The sequence below is a fragment of the Capricornis sumatraensis genome, chromosome 17, assembly GCF_032405125.1.
Source record: "Capricornis sumatraensis isolate serow.1 chromosome 17, serow.2, whole genome shotgun sequence".
NCBI lineage: Eukaryota > Metazoa > Chordata > Mammalia > Artiodactyla > Bovidae > Capricornis > Capricornis sumatraensis.
Window position 1 is genome coordinate 12,172,588 of NC_091085.1, and position 19,265 is coordinate 12,191,852.

At 38.0% G+C, this 19,265-nt stretch overlaps 1 protein-coding gene across 3 annotated transcripts in view; it reads right to left on the minus strand.

Moving 5' to 3' along the window:
* The window catches only part of ARFIP1 (ARF interacting protein 1), a 137,142-nt gene that overhangs the window by 43,834 nt on the left and 74,043 nt on the right, over positions 1-19,265 (minus strand). For 2 of the 3 annotated variants that reach the window (XM_068989588.1, XM_068989587.1), the window contains exons 4-7: positions 15,641-15,736; positions 13,967-14,079; positions 7,301-7,522; positions 714-871 (exon numbers count right to left, since the gene is read on the minus strand). In XM_068989588.1, coding sequence (XP_068845689.1) covers positions 714-871; positions 7,301-7,522; positions 13,967-14,079; positions 15,641-15,736 — 589 coding nt within the window. The remainder of the gene's footprint in view (positions 1-713; positions 872-7,300; positions 7,523-13,966; positions 14,080-15,640; positions 15,737-19,265) is intronic. The other variant, XM_068989589.1, reaches the window with a different exon arrangement.

A 19,265-nucleotide genomic window follows, 5' to 3' on the forward strand; every position in this document is an offset into this window, starting at 1 on the left:
AGAAATGAGCTTCTGTATTCAAAGCAACTGAAACTATGCGTCTGGCTGTAGCAGAAGCACTGTGCCGCTTACAGGGGAGCAGCGTGGCTGAACAGGCAGGCTCCAGCCAGATTAGACAGGGCGCCTGCTGGCAGCCTGGTGGAGAACAAGGCCTTGCGCTCTGCCAAGAAAGCTGGAGCGGGGAGCCCCCACCTTCCTAATGCAAACGGGCAGGGTGTGGGCACATGACCAAGGCTCAGCTGGATGCCCTCAAGGCAATGAGCAAAGTATTCATGAGCCTTTGGAATTTTTATCTGTGTGAGCTGTAGCAGCATCTAGTACCAGAGGCACCCAGGCATCAGAACCCTAATGAGATTCTTCTGTGGCATTATTTTGGCTTTGGCTCTTGCTCATTTCTAGAACTGTTCTCCTGCCTTTTTATTAGGTCTGTGGGCTCTCCTGCTGCTGCTAAGTCGCTTCAGTCGTGCCCGACTCTGTGCAACCCCATAGACGGCAGCCCACCAGGCTCCCCCATCCTTGAGATTCTCCAGGCAAGAACACCGGAGTGGGCTGCCATTTCCTTCTCCAATGTGGGCTCTCCTACAACACTCTAATAACACATTCTTTTTCTGTTCGTGTTGACCAGAGTTGGTTTCTCTTTTTGGCAACCCCAAATCTTACCTGAATTATGTATTATCTGTAAAACAAATGATATAATGATAATCTATACATACCTGGCACTTTCATACTGTTTCACAGTCATTAATGTATCTTCAATTGTTTTATTCACCAAAGTGTTTACACTGGCAATGAAAAAATTAATGGCTCCTAGAAGAGTCTCTCCATTTTTAGCTAGCAGCTTCTGGGTATCTGCATTATAGCCAAATTCTTCCTAAAACAAAAAAAAAAAGTCACCTTAATTTATCCAGCTGTAAATCAGTAAATGTGACTAAAGAAAATCTCAAACACATCACTATTGGGAAAATATTTGATTTAGAAATCTAGCTATAGAAGTTTTTTCTTTCAATGTTTAAATAAATAGGAATCTAAATCACAACTAGCTATATAATTACAGAAAAAGTCTAGTAAACCAAACTGTCATTAGCTTAGATGTACAGCTAAAATCAAATAATTTAAAAGTTAAACTACTTTGTACTAGAAAGAATATTTTCATTTCCACGTTTTGTTTCTATTCTACTGTAAGCACAGCTGTTAAGAAGAAAAATATAGCAGATTATTAATCAGAGAGGCTTTAACTTTCACAACCAAATTAGGTAACAATTGGCTAAAACTTTCAGACATAAAATAGACTACAATTTTTGTGTTTTGACTGAATCTCCTCAAAGTATAAATATTAACAATACACATTTCTTTGTAAACCTAGTGACCAACTGACTCTCAAGCTCAGGTCTATCTGGACAAACAGCTGAGGAAAGATCACTCAACACCAGCTTTAGTTCATTCTCTCTGAATAAACTGAGTCTTGGCTTAGCAAACATTACACACAACTCCTTTACATATGGACAGCAAGGACCAACTAGATTTTCAGCAGGGAAAGCTTTCCAGTCTAAGTTTGATTAACTAACTGATTATCAGGAACATATCTGAACAAATAAAAACTTTGATCATATCAATTTTAGAACTGAATATATGAGGTATATTATTTGAGAATTCTGACCTTGTTAAAAAATACTTTTAAATTTCAAGTGAAAAAAACAAAAAGACGATGTAAATAGCTTCTCCAGATTTCTTTTTTGGTAATGCAAACAAACAAAAAGTGTTTATCTCATTATTACGTAATTCTTCTAGGCAATGCTGTCATTCTTTCGTCTTATTATCTTACTTATTTTTAACATGGTAGGGAAAAACTGATGAGTAATAATGAAATAATTCCTAAGATGAGGAAACAGCAAAATGTCTTAAGATATAGGAAAATAAGATCCCATACTGTGTATCTGATCTCCAATGGACTCATATGGTAGTTCCAAGATAAAACGTTTACTCTATTTTTAAAAATTAGTATATTTATCATTGGAAGATCTCTAAGAAAGAATAAAAGTCATAAAATATCAATCTTTACAAAGAGAAATGCTCAAACAAGAAACTCAAAAATTAAAACTCAGTCCTCTAACTTTCCTGGTGGAAGGTTAAAGAATCCATCAGCCAGTGCAGGAGACATGGGTTCAATCTCTGGTCCAGGAAGATCCCACATGCTGCAGAGCAGTGAAATTTGTGTGCCACAGTTACTGAACCTGTGCTCTGGAGCCCAGGAGCCACACCTATTGAGCCCACGTGCAGCAACTTCTGAAGCCTGAGGACTCCAGAGCCCGTGCTCTGTAACAAGAGAAGCCACCGAAAGCCTACGCAGCAATGAAGAGCCACCACAGCCAAACATAAAAAAATAAACACAAAAATAAAATTAAGGAAAAAACAGAAAAAAATAAAGTTATTAAAAAATAAAACTGGGTCCAACAGACTTGAATCCTCTTCATGGATCACTGCCTTGTCGCAGAGAAGAGGCTGTGTAACTCAATGAAATTATGAGCCACGCTGTCCATGCAGGGCCACCCAAGACAGACAGGTCATACTGAAGAGTTCTGACAAACTGTGGTCCACTGGAGAAGGGAACGGCAAACCACTCCAGTATTCTTGCCTGGAGAACCCCATGAAAATGCTAAAAGACAGGATGCTGGAAGATGAGCTCCCTAGGTCAGAAGGTGTCCAATATGCTACTGGGGAAGAGCGGAGGACAATTTCTAACAGGGCCAGTAAGAATGACGCGCCGAGGCCAAAGCCAGAATGATGCTCAGATGTGGATGTGTCTGGTGGTGAAAGTAAAGTCTGATGCTGTAAAGAACAATATTGGATAGGAACATGGAATGTTAGGGCCATGAATCAAGGTAAATTGGATGTGGACAAGCAGGGGATGTAAAGTCTGAACATCAACAACTTGGGCATCAGTGAACTAAAATGGATGTGAATAGCAGAATTTAATTCAGATAAACATTATATCTACTAATGCGGACAAGAATTCCTTATAAGAAATGGAGTAGCCGTCAGTCAGCAAAAGAGCCTGAAATACAGTACTGGGGTGCAATCTCAAAAATGACAGTATGATCATGGTTCGTTTCCAAGGAAACCATTCAACATCACAGTAAGGCAAGTCTATGCCCCAGCCACTGATGGTGAAGACTGGTATGACCTAAATCAAATCCCTTATGATTATATACTGGAGTTGACAAATCGATTCAAGGGATTAGATCTGATAGAGTGCCTGAAGAACTATGGACTGAGGTTTATAAAACTGTACAGGAGACAGTGACCAAAACCATCCCAAAGAAAAAGAAATGCAAGAAGGCAAAGTGGTTGTCTGAGGAGAGTTTATAAACAGCTGAGGAAATAAAGAGAATCAAAAGATAAGGGAGAAAGGGAAAGATATACCCAAATGAATGCAGAGTTCCAGAGAACAGCAAGGAGAGATAAAAAGGTCTTCTTAAATGAACAATGCAAAGAAATAAGAGGAAAACAATAAAATGGAAAAGACTAGAAATCTTTTCAAGAAAACTGGAGATATCAAGGGAACATGTCATACAAGGGCAGATTCTTACCATTTTTGTCTTTTATCATGCCTAACAGAAGTAGAAGAAATTAAAAAGAGGTGGCAAGAATACACAGAAGAACTATACAAGAAAGGTCTTAATGACCTAGATAACCATGATTGTGTGGTCACTCACCTAGAGCTGGATATCCTTAAGTGTGAAGTCAAGTGGGCCTTAGGAAACATTACTATGAACAAAGCTAGTGAAGGTGATGGAATTCCAGTTGAGCTATTTCAAATCCTAAGAGATGATGCTGTGAAAGTACTGCACTCAATATACCAGCAAACTTGGAAAACCCAGCAGTGGCCACAGGACTGGAAAAGGTCAGTTTTCATTCCAATCCCAAAGAAAGGCAATGCGAAAGAATGCTCAAACTACCACACAATTGCGCTCATCTCACATGCTAGCTAGTCTATGCTCAAATTACTTCAAGCTAGGCTTCAGCAGTAATATGAACTGAGAAGTTCCAGATGTACAAGCTGGGTTTAGAAAAGGCAGAGGAACCAGAGATCAAATTGCCAACATTCACTGGATTGTGGAGAAAGCAAAGGAGCTCCAGAAAAACATCTACTTCTGCTTCACTGACTACACTTAACCCTCTGACTGTGGGGATCACAACAAACTGGAAAATTGTTAAAGTGATAGGAATACCAGACTACCTTACCTGTCTCCTGAGAAACCTGTATACGGTTCAAAAAGCAATAGTTAGAACTGGACATGGAACAGTGGCCTGGTTCAGAATTGGGAAAGGAGTAAGGCTGTATATTACCTTATTTATTTAACTTTAATGCAGAGTACATCATGCGAAATGCTGGACTGGGTGAATCACAAGTTGGAATCAAGACTGCCAGGAGAAATATCAACAACTTCAGATATGCCTATGATATCACTCAAATGGCACAAAGTGAAGAACTATAGAGACTCTTAATGAGAGTGAAAGAGTAGAGTGAAAAAGTTGGCTGGAAATTCAACATTCAAAAACCTAAGATCATGGCATCCAGTCCTGTCACTTCATGGCAAACAGAAGGAGAAGAAGTGAAAACAGTGATAGACTTGATTTTCTTGGACAACAAAATCACTATGGATGGTGACTGCAGCTAAGAGATTAAAAGACGCTTCTCCTTGGAAGGAAAGCTACAAAAAATCAGACAGTGTATTAAAAAGCGGAGTCATCACACTGCCAACAAAGATCTATATAGTCAAGGCTATGGTTTTTCCAGTAGTCATGTATGGATGTGAGAGATGGACCATAAAGAAAGCTGAAAGCCGAAGAACCGATGCTTTCGAATTGTGGTGCTGGAGAAGACTCTTGAGAGTCCCTTGGACAACAATCCTAATAAGTCCTGAATATTCACTGGAAGGACTATGCTAAAGCTCCAATCCTTTGGTCACCTGATGGGAAGAGCTAACTCACTAGAAAAGACCCTGATGTTGGGAAAGACTGAAGGCAAAAGGAGAAGCAAGTGGCAGAGGATGAGATAGTCAGACAGCATCATTGACTCAATGGACATGAATTAGAGCAAATTCTGGGAGACACTGGAGGACAGAGGAGCCTGGTGTGCTCTAGTCCATGGGGTTGCAAAGAGCTGGACATGACTTAGAAACTGAACAATAACAACAATGGACCTGAATACTCTCAGGTTTCTTTTTTAAAAGGACTTCATATCTGTAAAAGAAAGGTAACAAAAGTACTACTAAGACTGAGCATTAGAGGAGCTAACACACATGTAAGCAACTTAGAGCCGTATCTGATGTATAGTAAGTCCCCAGCTGGCGTTAAGTATTATAATTAATAGACTCTATTCAATGTAGCATCACTGATAACACTGCTGTACTTCCCCAGACCCTATACTCTGATCATCTCTTTCCATACTGTGGGGACTTTTTTCTGGGTCACACCTTCTAAAGCTCTCACTTAAAGAGACAGGCAGAGATCAGGAAGAGACGGAAAGGCCTGAATATAAATTCCACTTCCATCTTTTGTTTTTCATGATTTTATAAAAACTACCTAACCATCCTGGCCTCCATTTCCTCATCTATAAAATCAGGAAAACATTTCTTCCAGTGTTATTAGAGAAATTACATGATATAATGGCTAAAAAGCACTCCGCCCATCACATTGAAATTGTGGATACTCAGTAATAACAGCTGCAATAACTCAGCTTCCTAAATATTAGTTTCATTCTTCTTTTTGTCTAGTGACTCAGTTAGAACTGAATCTCAATATTTATCTCAATATTGTCATCTCTAGCCAAGCTTTCTTTGTCCAAGATTCTAGATTCTTAACAAATAATTTAATGCTCTAAATGATCTAACTTCTCAAGTTATTTGTCTGTAGGGGATTTTCGTAAAAAAGGGATTTCTACATCTTTTGGTTCCAGGTGAGGAAAAAAGACATAAAAGGAGTAATTTAAGATATCATTAGATGGGACTTCCCTGGTGGTCCGGTGATTATGAGTCCACCTTGCAATTCAGAGGACACAGGTTCTATCCCTGGTCCAAGAAGGTCTCACATGTGGCAGAGCAACTAAGCCCGTCTGCCACGACTAGTGAACCCACAGGCTGCAACTACGGAAGCCTATGCACCCAGGGCCCATCCTCCCAGTAAGAGAAGCCACCGCAGTGAGCAGCCAGCACACCACAGCCACAGAGCAGCCCCTGCTTGCTGTCACTGGAGAAAACCCACATGCAGCGACAAAGAGCCAGCCAAAAAAAAGACAGCACAGGAAATTAATAATGCTGTCTGCTGCATACTCATATGGATATACACAGAAAAATAACTTCATTCTAAAATTCATACTTTATACTAATGAAAAAGTGTATCACAAATTAAGTCAACTAAGTATTGTTTCGGAGAAGGCAACGGCACCCCACTCCAGTACTCTTGCCTGGAAAAATCCCATGGACGGAGGAGCCTGGTAGGCTGCAGTCCATGGGGTCGCTAAGAGTCAGACATGACTGAGCGACTTCACCTTTCACTTTTCACTTTCATGCATTGGAGAAGGAAATGGCAACCCACTCCAGTGTTCTTGCTTGGAGAATCCCAGGGACGGGGGAGCCTGGTGGCTGCCGTCTATGGGGTCGCACAGAGTCGGACACGACTGAAGTGACTTAGCAGCAAGTATTGTTTAGCACATTCAGAGACTAGGTAAGAGATTTTCAACATGCTGTGCTAAGTTGCTTCAGTTGTGTCTGACTCTTTGCAAATCAATGGACAACAGCCTGCCATGCTCCTCTGTCCAGATTTCCCAGGCAAGAATACTGAAGACGGTTGCCACTTTCTCCTCCACGGGATATTCCTGACCCAGGGATCACACCTGTGTCTTCTGCAGTGGCAGGCAAGTTCCTTACCACTAACGCCATCTGGGAAGCCCCAAGATTTTGAACAGGTGCCTGAATTTACTTTTTACCCACACCCAGTTATTTACATGATTATATATGACTTTTCCTAGGCTCAAGCAGGCTGAGTACTCTTTTTCCTTTCCTCTAACCAAGTTCCCTTTCCCTGAAATCACCAGCTGGCATTTTCTTTGGATCAGTATTTTGAGAAAAGTCAGCTGAGCCTTCTTGAAAATTATCTGAAATATCTTAAAAGAATACCACAAGATTCCAATCTTATTAAAGAGTTCAACAAATCAGAAATGTAACAAATTGCCTCTTAGAACACTCCTATTGCCATTTTCACCCCTCTCCCCTCCAATAGTTATTTCAAATAATCTTACATGGAGTTCTAGTGATTTTAAACTCAGGTCAGCAAACGCATCTCCAAGTTGCCTTTGGGTGTGCACCATCTGGAAAAGCTGGGTTGACAGGGTCTGAGCCAGTTTCAGAATATTTTCATATTTTTTCTTGTTATCTCTTAATATATCAATCTGAGCTTCAAGTTCAAGGTCCACAGTTCTTGATCCACGGCCCAGCTTCTCAGAGATAATTTGTCGAGTGCACTAAAAGTAGAAAGATGTATTTTGTTTAGGAAAAAAAAAAAAGAAAAAAAGATAAAAGCAGTACTCCAAAGTGCAAACGCTGAAGCAAAGGGTATACAACATTTCTAGCTTCAAACAAGCTAGCCTAACAAACTGCAAACTTTCAGTCCCCTTTAGACGTTCATCAGGACTCAGAAAGTAAATTTACCAATTATGCTTATTAACTATTACTAATCAGAGAGATTTTCAAAACTTACCTAGCTAATTTATATACTGTCAGATGAGTTCTCTCATGTAATCATATTTCAAGCTTTGTGCATTTTGGTAGATGATTTAAAACAACTGACAAACTTAGCATTGATTTAAGAATACTGGACTATTAATATAGGAATAATAATAGAGTGCCTGATGAACTATGGAATGAGGTTCATGGCATTGTACAGGAGACAGGGATTAAGACCATCGCCATGGAAAAGAAATGCAAAAAAGCAAAATGGCTGTCTGGGGAGGCCTTACAAATAGCTATGAAAAGAAGAGAAGCGAAAAGCAAAGGAGAAAAGGAAAGATATAAGCATCTGAACGCAGAGTTCCAAGAATAGCAAGGAGAGATAAGAAAGCCTTCCTCAGTGATCAGTGCGAAGAAATAGAGGAAAACAATAGAATGGGAAAGACTAGAGATCTCTTCAAGAAAATTAGAGATACCAAGGGAACATTTCATGCAAAGATGGGCTCGATAAAGGACAGAAATGGTATGGACCTAACAAAGGCAGAAGATATTAAGAAGAGGTGGCAAGAATACACAGAAGAACTGTACAAAAAGGATCTTCATGACCCGGATAATCACGATGGTGTGATCACTCATCTAGAGCCAGACATCCTAGAATGTGAAGTCAAGTGGACCTTAGAAAGCATCACTACAAACAAAGCTAGTGGAGGTGATGGCATTCCAGTTGAGCTCTTTCAAATCCTGAAAGATGATGCTGTGAAAGTGCTGCACTCAATATGCCAGCAAATTTGGAAAACTCAGCAGTGGCCACAGGACTGGAAAAGGTCAGTTTTCATTCCAATCCCAAAGAAAGGCAATGCCAAAGAATGCTCAAACTACCGCACAGTTGCACTCATCTCACATGCTAGTAAAGTAATGCTCAAAATGCTCCAAGCCAGGCTTCAGCAATATGTGAACCGTGAACTTCCAGATGTTCAAGCTGGTTTTAGAAAAGGCAGAGGAACCAGAGATCAAATTGCCAATATCCGCTGGATCACAGAAAAAGCAAGAGAGTTCCAGAAAAACATCTATTTCTGCTTCATTGACTATGCTAAAGCCTTTGACTGTGGATCACAATAAACTGTGGAAGATTCTGAGAAAGATGGGAATACCAGACCACCTGACCTGCCTCTTGAGAAATCTGTATGCAGGCCAGGAAGCAACAGTTAGAACTGGACATGGAAAAACAGACTGGTTCCAAATAGGAAAAGGAGTACATCAAGGCTGTATATTGTCACCCTGCTTATTTAACTTCTATGCAGAGTACATCATGAGAAACGCTGGACTGGAAGAAGCACAAGCTGGAATCAAGATTGCAGGGAGAAATATCAAGAACCTCAGATATGCAGATGACACCACCCTTATGGCAGAAAGTGAAGAGGAACTAAAAAGCCTCTTGATGAAAGTGAAAGAGGAGAGTGAAAAAGTTGGCTTAAAGCTCAACATTCAGAAAACAAAGATCATGGCATCCGGTCCCATCACTTCATGGGAAATAGATGGGGAAACAGTGGAAACAGTGTCAGACTTTAATTTTTTGGGCTTCAAAATCACTGCAGATGGTGACTGCAGCCATGAAATTAAAAGACGCTTACCCTTGGAAGAAAAGTTATGAGCAACCTAGATAGCATATTCAAAAGCAGAGACATTACTTTGCCAACTAAGGTCCGTCTAGTCAAGGCTATGGTTTTTCCAGTGGTCATGTATGGATGTGAGAGTTGGACTGTGAAGAAGGCTGAGTGCCGAAGAATTGATGCTTTTGAACTGTGGTGTTGGAGAAGACTCTTGAGAGTCCCTTGGACTGCAAGGAGATCCAACCAGTCCATTCTGAAGGAGATCAGCCCTGGGATTTCTTTGGAAGGAATGATGCTGAAGCTGAAACTCCAGTACTTTGGCCACCTCATGCGAAGAGTTGACTCATTGGAAAAGACTTTGATGCTGGGAGGGATTGGGGGCAGGAGGAGAAGGGGACGACAGAGGATGAGATGGCTGGATGGCATCACGGACTCGATGGACGTGAGTCTGAGTGAACTCTGGGAGTTGGTGATGGACAGGGAGGCCTGGCGTGCTGCGATTCATGGGGTCGCAAAGAGTCGGACACGACTGAGCAACTGAACTGAACTGAAGCCAAAGCGGGTGGTACTTTCCATAGCTATCCAGATATAATAGTCTGCTGAACACCAAGAAGCCAGAATTCATTGAAGGAACTTGGCAGAATGGGCAAAATGAAAGAAACGTCTACTTTTGTCTGTGTGGTCATTTTTTTACAAAAATAATGGTGATAAGCACACAGTAAGGTCAAAGGTTTAATGAGGAAATTTTTTTTTGTTGTTTCCAGAAAGCTATGGCAATGGGAAAAGTAAGGCAAGAGTAAGGCATCAAATCTGCACACCTTAAACAAGTTTTGAAACTGAACTTACAGAGCTTATATTCCAATACAGATAACTAACCACTCTCAAGGAAATCTAAGTAATCTGGAGGTGAGAATGCTACAGACAGCCTCTGTGGGGCTTTGTAAAGAAAGCTGCAGTGAGAAAACAAAGCTGCGAGGCATTTCCCCACTCATCAGGGTCCCAGAGCAAGTTTCTCATAGGATCACCAAAGAACAGAATTTTATTTAAGTTGCTTCCTAGTAAATACTGAAATTGAAGTGCAATCGAAGGTATATAATATATACCTTCGGTATATATTATAAAGCAAGTTTAAAACAGAAGACAACTAAAAATTCTCAGTTCTTTACCCTGCTCCAAAGTCCCTGAAAATGCAGATGACTTACCATGATCTGTGGTCCTGTCCAGCTTTCCATATAAGTTAATGATTTATTTTGAGGATAAAAGGACAAATGGGGTAAAGTTAAACAGGCAGGAAAAAGCAAAAGTAAATTATTGCTCTACAGAGATTTCCTACTTGGGAGAGGATAAAATAATGATAAACAGGGTATAAAACACCATGAATCAGCACCACACAGGTCATGAATTTATAAGATAACCACTGGATACTATTAGTATTTAAATAGCACCAAGAGCTTAGAATAAAACAATTAGGTACAAGGAAAAGAAGAAGCCAATGGCAGCAAAAGACAGATACTATATTAAGAAAGTTGTTAAGACTGAAGGATAGGGAAGAAGGGAGCATAACAGTAAATATCAGAACCTGAACAGTGGAAACAGATGAACTAGTAAATAAATAAGACAATACGGTAAGAAAGCCAGGAATGAAAGTTTAAAAGATACTGGCTTTAAGCCAACAAATATTAATTTGCTAAAGGTATGAATACTGGTGGCAAGTTCTTAAAACATTTTTAAAAAGAATTTAATGTTTGGAAGAGACATTAAATAGGTCTGAATGCTAAAACTGAGATTATTATTTAAAAAACAAGACAGAATACAAAAATACAAAATACAAAAATGATAAAGCAGAGTTTATTATTCACACTGATTCCTACAGATGAGAAAAAATGAGAAAATAAATAAATTTTGGATTCAAACTGGAATAAAACAGGTAGATTAAAATAATATTTAAGAAAATAGGTTCAAAGCCTAAACTTAAAATCACTTCTATTACATATTTGGTTTTAATCAACAGACTAATCTTGGAGCCAATATTAGCACTTTGTTTATTAAACACCAATAAAGAAGTGCTAATATTCTCTTTGAGTGAAAACTTTAAAGTGTCTGCCAGAGAACAGAAGAAATTAAAAATCAAAATCATGAAGAAACTAAGTCCATGAAAGAGAATCAAAGTCATAGCCAGAATCAAATTCCTCAGAGTATGATGGATAATAAGCACAAATCAGAATCAACACTTGAAGGATTATCCTAATGACAATGAATATCCTCTGTCGGCTCATAATTTGGACTAAAAAGGTTAAAAAGACAGAACAGAGTTGTATGTCAGTCCAGACACACTGAGCTACAAACTCCATAAAATTACGAAAGCTAGGACTTTCTCTCTTTTGACTTAGATTGAGATACACAAATTATTCTGATGAAAAAATTTTTCAGTTAAAAATAAAATGATCACTCTGAAAGAATGATAACTCCTTCACACAGTACTATGCCATGTGTATACATTATGAAGTCTGGTTATTTTCAATAACAGAAAATCTGAATGTGATATATTTATGTAGAAAAAAAGTAAAAGTGTTAGTTGCTCAGTTGTGTCCGATTCCTTGCGACCCTATGGACTCCTCCCGACCACCAGGCTCCTCTGTCCATGAATTCTCCAGGCAAGAATACTGGAGTGGGTAGCCATTCCCTTCTTCAGGGGATCTTTCCGACCTAGGGACCAAACCTGGGTCTCCTGCACTGCAGAAGGATTCTTCACCATCTGAGCAACCTGGGAAGCCCCATGTCAAGGTAGAGATAACTATAAACTAATAATGATTCAACTCTGATTATTGCAGAAGTAAAAGAAGAAAAGAACAGCTGATAAAAACACACATACAGGAAAAAAAAAAAAAGATAAGCAACAGGAAAACACAACTGACAGAACAGAGGAAGGCCAAAATGACAAAGAATTAAACTTGATCATTTGTCAGATTACGGTTATTAGGATTTGGTTCAAAAATAAGACCTGTAAGCTTTAGGTTCAAGATGTGTGGCTAAATTTCAGGAATAAATGAACAAAGGAATGGCTGAATAAATGAATTTAATAAATAAATAAGTGAGACTCAGGCTGGTATGAAAGATAGACAAGTGAAATGAAAGGGCGTATGAAGGGGAATCTCAGGCAGTGGGCAGATACAGAACAGAGCTGTAGAGGCGTGAGAAAGCACAGCTTGTTTAGGGAATCTCTGGATAAGCTGGTATGGATCACGAGATCTGCGGGTGGAAGAGAGGAGCAGCAGGATGAAAACGGAAAGGTAGATGGGGATTGAGGGAAGGCATTAAGCAAACCGAACCATGTCAGGCAGAGCAGAATCTGTAGGAGGAGACAATTTGTTGAGACGCTACTACAGTAATGTAAGAGAATAATCACATGGCTGTGAAGGCTAAGATGGAGACAAGGATAAAGTCAAATAATATTAAAGAGGCAGAGGCCATTTAATAATTAACTGGGCATGTGGAATCAGTGAGAAGATGAAGTAGACATCTGAATAAGTGGATGAACTGCTGTGATATGAAGGAGTACAAAAGAAAAAACAGTATTCATGGAATGAGAGAATCCACATCGGTGAGAACAAAAGGGGCAGTGGGCAAATAGAATATCCTCAATAAGAACATTTCAGCAGGCATCAAGTTTTGATGGCTACCACTGGCATTTCTCAGTTCTACATTGACATGAGCTAAATGATTTTTGGAAAGTTTCATGCAGCAGTTTCAGGTCACTTTTAGCATCTTAAGAAAACCTGTACTTTTGTGGAAAATTGCAGATCATACTTAAAAAATACTAACTGAAAAGATAAATGCACTTCTGTATTGCTCTTTAGAAGATACATAAGAGACTCCTGTATAAAAATACAGACAATTCCTGATTCACAAACCACTAGGCCCACTACCAATTCAAAAACAGAGCGAGTGTTAACACTGATGCTCTAAATAGAACTGTTAGGGTTTTCATCCACTTAACTATTCTACGAATTCTACTGTCTCATCCCTGTTAAGATTCAAAGGCACTAAGTGAATTTGGGGTTTGAGCTATCTATTTGTAACACATCAAATTTAGCTGCATTGCTTTAGAGTAAATTTTGCTTATTTACTTTAGGAGAATGTAAGAAAACTAATCAATACTTACTCTGAAGCAATACACTGTAAATCTTTGCTATCCAATTCATATACTGTCTGTACAGTTTAGTGCTTAGTTATTACAATAAGATCACAGAATTTCACACTTGGAAACTCATAGACCTCTCTTGACATTCTGCTGCTATAAAGCATCAAGAAGATGGAGGTTGTGACAAACACATCTATGGCGGTTCTACAGCTAAATGTGCTCCCAGACAACATATCTCTTCTTTAATTATGTGTTATCTGTCAGTTAATAAGAACTTCAGTAGCTCTTTTTAGAACTCAACCTATTGACTTTTTAAACTACATTTATGCAAAGATCAGTAAGACAAAATATTTTTAATTGTATATTTATGTTTAAAGAGCATTATTGTCTCCTATACATTTATATAATTGGAAAATAATAACGTGACTAACATTCAAATGAAATTCTTCGAGCTACTTGGGGTGGAAATATTTTAAAAAATGCCACACCTTGTAGGTGTTTAGACTCCATTTTCTGACAAGCTCGAGCTTCTCCATCGCGGGATTCTTAGTCTCGTCTGCTAGAAGAACTGGACCGCTTTTTGCCTGTGTACTCTGGCCACCTGTAATGTCAGAACAAAAGATAAAAATGCAAGCCACACAGACAAGTAGAAAGAAAACAAAATACTGATGTGGTTCAAGTTGAACCACTTATGCATTTAAAGAAATAAGAAGGTTCCCACAAAGTAAAGGACCAGAACTTCTTGGAATCATTTTAAGGATGATTTCCTGATACTGTAATAAAAAAAAAATTTCTAAGGTTTGTCCATCTTCTTAAAAAAAAAAAAAAATGCTGCAATAGGCCTTCTTCTCTAAACTGCTATTTACTTCAAGGAAGATAAAATTTCCACAATTTATCTTATAACCTAATAATTCTTAAAAAAACTGTCATTAAAAATCTGAAAGGCTCACACTCTTCACAGTGATCTCCTTTCATTATACTACACAGAAGAGAGCAACAATACAATGTTACCAAAATTTTGGAGGGTTTAAAAATACTGTAACTTTAGATAGCCATCAAAAATAGCTTACTGTAGTATAAGAGGTTTTGTTAAAACAAGACCTTCATTGTGCCTCATGTTTTTCTCAAGAAACCCAGCACATCCCCCAAAGCCATAATTAATACAGGCAGTATAAAGCCCTGATAATGTATTACTCCAACAATTTAGAAATTATGACATAACAGCAACTCCACAACTATACAGTTCCTCACGGTAAAATATTTTTCACAGAAGAACATATTTAGTAACATTTATGATGCTAATAACTTGGGATAGAAACATCATAATTTTAAAATAAAAATTTTTTAAAAAGACAAGAGAAAATATTTTATAAAATGGTTTTAAAAGGTTAGAGTCAGCAAAAATTTCTTCTCTCACCCCTATAGCCAGGCCAGGCTTTACCACAGTTTTACCATTATCTAAGAAGGAGAACAGTATACAAAGCCAAATGCATTTAAGAATTTACAAAATTCTCACATAAACAAAATATAAGATATTAACATTTTGTGTAAAAAGAAACACAGAGTTTACTTTCTGCCCTGTTTTTATAGTCCAGCAATATTAAAGTGAAAAGCAAATCCAATGCAAAGAAATAGGTTTTTCCCAGTACTTTTCACTCGGCATAACTAGAAAATTACATAGTATTTTGAGGCAATTTGACAACTAGTTGTTAAGTCAAAGTTGAAAAAAGGAAGACACAACCTTTTCCACTTGATTCATTCCAAATAATGAACAACCCAACTGTTGAAAGTCCTCTTTTATTTAACTGAAAACAGATGGCAGAGCTGCAAAGCCAAGAGTTTAGGATCATACAAGTAAAGCAACATTTTCCAGAGCAAAGAAAAGGTAGATTAAAAACGAATCAAACTTTAATGTCTTTTTTTCTTGTAAAGTTAATTAAATTTCATGTTTGGGATTGTGCCTAATAAACTTTGAAAAGCCAGAAAGATAAGCTATGGCTAGAGAGATTACTTTCCTTCTTGTTTTAAAAAAAAAAGGCAGCCACCAAAAAAGCCAGAATGACACACACCAAAGAATATAAAGCAAGCGATATGAAACTGAGTGAGTTAATTTAGCTTCAGCAGGAGCAAGAAGGGTTTTATCCAACCAGGGCAGTGAATACCTGCAGGAACAATTAAATCACTTCCTTGCTGAGTCAGTCGGCTAGCTGCCACCCTGCTAGGAGACATAACAGATGGCAGAGGCGGTGCTGGGGAACCTGAAAAGGGCAGACATTTCACTGTGAAAATGCTTCTCTCCCTCCACACAATATACATTTTGAATATAGTTGTACTGACATTTCCTTCAAAATATTCAAAAAAAGGATTAAAAGCTGGGAACTAATATACTTGCTTTCATGCAGAAATGGATGCTACCAGGATGAGCTCTTATCTAAACTTTTCATAGAACTATTAAAACCAAACAAAACACGTAACTGTAAGAAGAAACTTGGTAAGATCATGTTTAATCAGTACTTTACCTGGACTTTGCTATTTTCAAACCAATTAAAAGTATGTGATTAAAGGACACAGCTTAACGGTTTTAAAGCTTAACTCAACATTTTATAACTTGCTACTCTAACATAGGGAGGAAAGCTCTTCAAGTAGAAATCCAAAGGCATAAACACTTGTATCAAATTTATCATTAACATTCACAGAAATGTGAATGAATCACCCTTCACAGAAATTACAGCCACAAATTTCAAATCATAAATTAAGTATCACCTAGTACAGATCGCTGCTACTCATAGTGTGGATGCAAGGGGTTTCCGCCAATTATGTCATCTCAGAGTTCATCAGAAATACAGACCTACTTAACTAGAATCTGCATTTTCACAAGATCTTCAGGTGATCTGTATGTGTTTTGAAGCCTGAGAAGTGATAATACAGAGTATTATTCTGATTAATCATAAGACTTCTGAAGCTTTTAAAACATACCTGAGACATTCTGCAAGATCTACTGATTATCACTGAAACAGGTTATCTTTAGAGCTTTTCCGGGGGGCCGGGGGGGAGCTTTAGCTTTTTTATTAGATTGACTTTCTGCTTTTATTTATTAGATAAATAAAAATAGCATATATGTAAGGTATAAAAAGTGATTTTTTGATGTATGTATACACTGTGAAATGATTACATCCATCACCTCACACAGTTACCATCTTTGTGTGTGTGGTGAGAAAACCTGAGCTCTATCAGCAAATTTCAAGTATACATTATTATTAATCACAGTCACCATGCTACTCATTAAGCAACAGTAGTTTTTTAAAAGCTACTTATTCTCAAACACAGCTAAGTTTGAGAACCTGAGGAAAGAATACAATTTTGGAATGAAACACACTGAGTTTTAAAATTCTAACTCTGGGTTTGAAATTCTGGCTCTATTTATCAAATAGTACCAGGAACACCCTGGCAAATTACTCAACATCTCTGAGCCCTAATTTTTTTAAAAAGTAAGAAAAACTGAGTACCCAACATTGTTGCTAATGTCCAGCATAAAACTGTACAGCTTCAATTGACTATTTTAAATTCTAAAGGTTGTACATCTTTAGGGAAGTGACCATTGAAAAGAAACTGAAAAAATTATTAACATCCTTCACATTTAGCTGAATATATTTTAATGTTTCTAAGATAATTTTATTACAACTATACTCTTTTCTGGTTTTCACATAACATATCAAATTCATAATTAAAATATTCCAATAAGAATGAATGTCAACTTTCTCATATCCCAGATATACTAAGTTCTGATCAGGAACAGTCACCAGTTTTAATAATATGAAATACTTAATCTGGACTGAATCTAACATTAAAATCCAAAACACGCAATGTATCTAAATAGAATGGCATTACCTTTCAAAATGAGATATCTGTCTTTCATAAAAAAATTCTGTTGAACCACAAAAATTTTAAACTGGAAGGGACAACAGAAATCAACTAGTTTGAGGCTAAACTACAGGAAAAAAGAGGCTCAGAGAGCTTTAAACAGCTTCTTATTAGATTCTCAGATGTTCTGAATCCATACCATAATATCTCTATTATTAAATTCAATACAAAAAACATCAATCCATAAATTACTTGTTAAGCTGGAAGGCATTTAATGGATTATCCAATGCAATCACTATTTTAAACAAAAACTCTATCTCTACTTTTACATAAAGAAGAGTTCAATAGACGATGACTACTATAATTCCATTTCGTGAGAATCCCAGGAACAGAGCTCTGTTGTTCTGGCTATTATTGTTTATTAATCTTGCATAAGAAATAACCCCATGATTTAACATGAGATATGTATAACATATATGTCACAAGTGATACAGAACTTTCCAAACTAAAGTAGCAAAAAGACGTAGTGCTAAGGTAAGTAGATACCTTCAACAATTTGATTTACTTTCAAGGGTTAATTGTTCTCTGTAACTTTAAATCTTTAAGTCAGACTAATTTAGTTACTAAAATCACTCACAAATAATAAGTAAATCATTCCAACAAATTCTTAAAACTCTAGGCTCTTGGTAATTGATGAAATCTGGAGAATTAGCTCAGCTCTCTCTCAACAGGAGAAGTCTAGGAATATGAATAATGTGTATGCAAGGATCAGAACCCCACTGAAACAAAACTCAGACACCAAGAACAACTCACTCTTCAGAGTTCTGATTTATCCACGGTTTCCACTGTTATTGATTCTACCATGCATCTCTTGGGTAGATTTCAATATTTATTGTTACACTGAATTTAAGCACAATTTCTTCTAAATTTGCCCCAGAGATGGAAAAATAAATGGTAATAGAGTCCTTATAAAGTTATCATTCAGTCATTTTCCCAGAAAGCTAACAGAGCCCCAATTCCTAACATTTTTTCATGAGACATATATCCTAAATTCTGTTCACTTAAAAAGGCTTTCTTATCTCTTCTTGCTATTCTCTGAAACTCTGCATTTGGTTTGGTATATATTTCCCTTTCTCTTCTGCCTTTCACTTCTCTTCTTTTCTAAGGTATTCTTCAGGCTTTCTCAGACAACCACTTTTATCTTCTTGAGTTTCGTTTTCTTGGGGATATTCAACTGAATGCAGAGTTCCAGAGAATAGCAAGGAGACATAAGAAAGCCTTCCTCAGTGATCAATGCAAAGAAATAGAGGAAAACAATAGAATGGGAAAGACTAGAGATCTCGTCAAGCAAATCAGATACCAAGGGAATATTTCATGCAAAGATGGGCTCAACAAAGGACAGAAAGGACACAAACAGTATGGATCTAATAGAAGCTGAAGAGACTAAGAAGTGGCAAGAACACACAGAACTATCATATCCAGAACAATCACGATGGTGTGGACACTCACCTAGAACTAGACATCCTGAAGTGTGAGGTCAAGTGGGCCTTAGGAAGCATTAGGCTTTAGGCTTTCTAGGCTTTTTAGTCGCTCAGTCGTGTCCGACTCTGTGCGACCCCATGGACTGTAGCCCACCAGGCTCCTCCGTCCATGGGATTCTCCAGGCAAGAATACTGGAGTGGGTTGCCATTTCCTTCTCCAGGGGATCTTCCCGACCCAGGAATCGAACCCAGGTCTCTCGTATTAGAGGCAGACGCTTTACCCTCTGAGCCACCAGGGAAGCCCTAGGAAGCATTACTAGGAACAAAGTTAGTGGAGGTGATGGAATTCCAGCTGAGCTATTTCAAGTCCTAAAAGATGATGCTGTTAAAGTGCTCCACTCAATATGCACAGATTTGGAAAACTCAGCAGTGGCCACAGGACCAG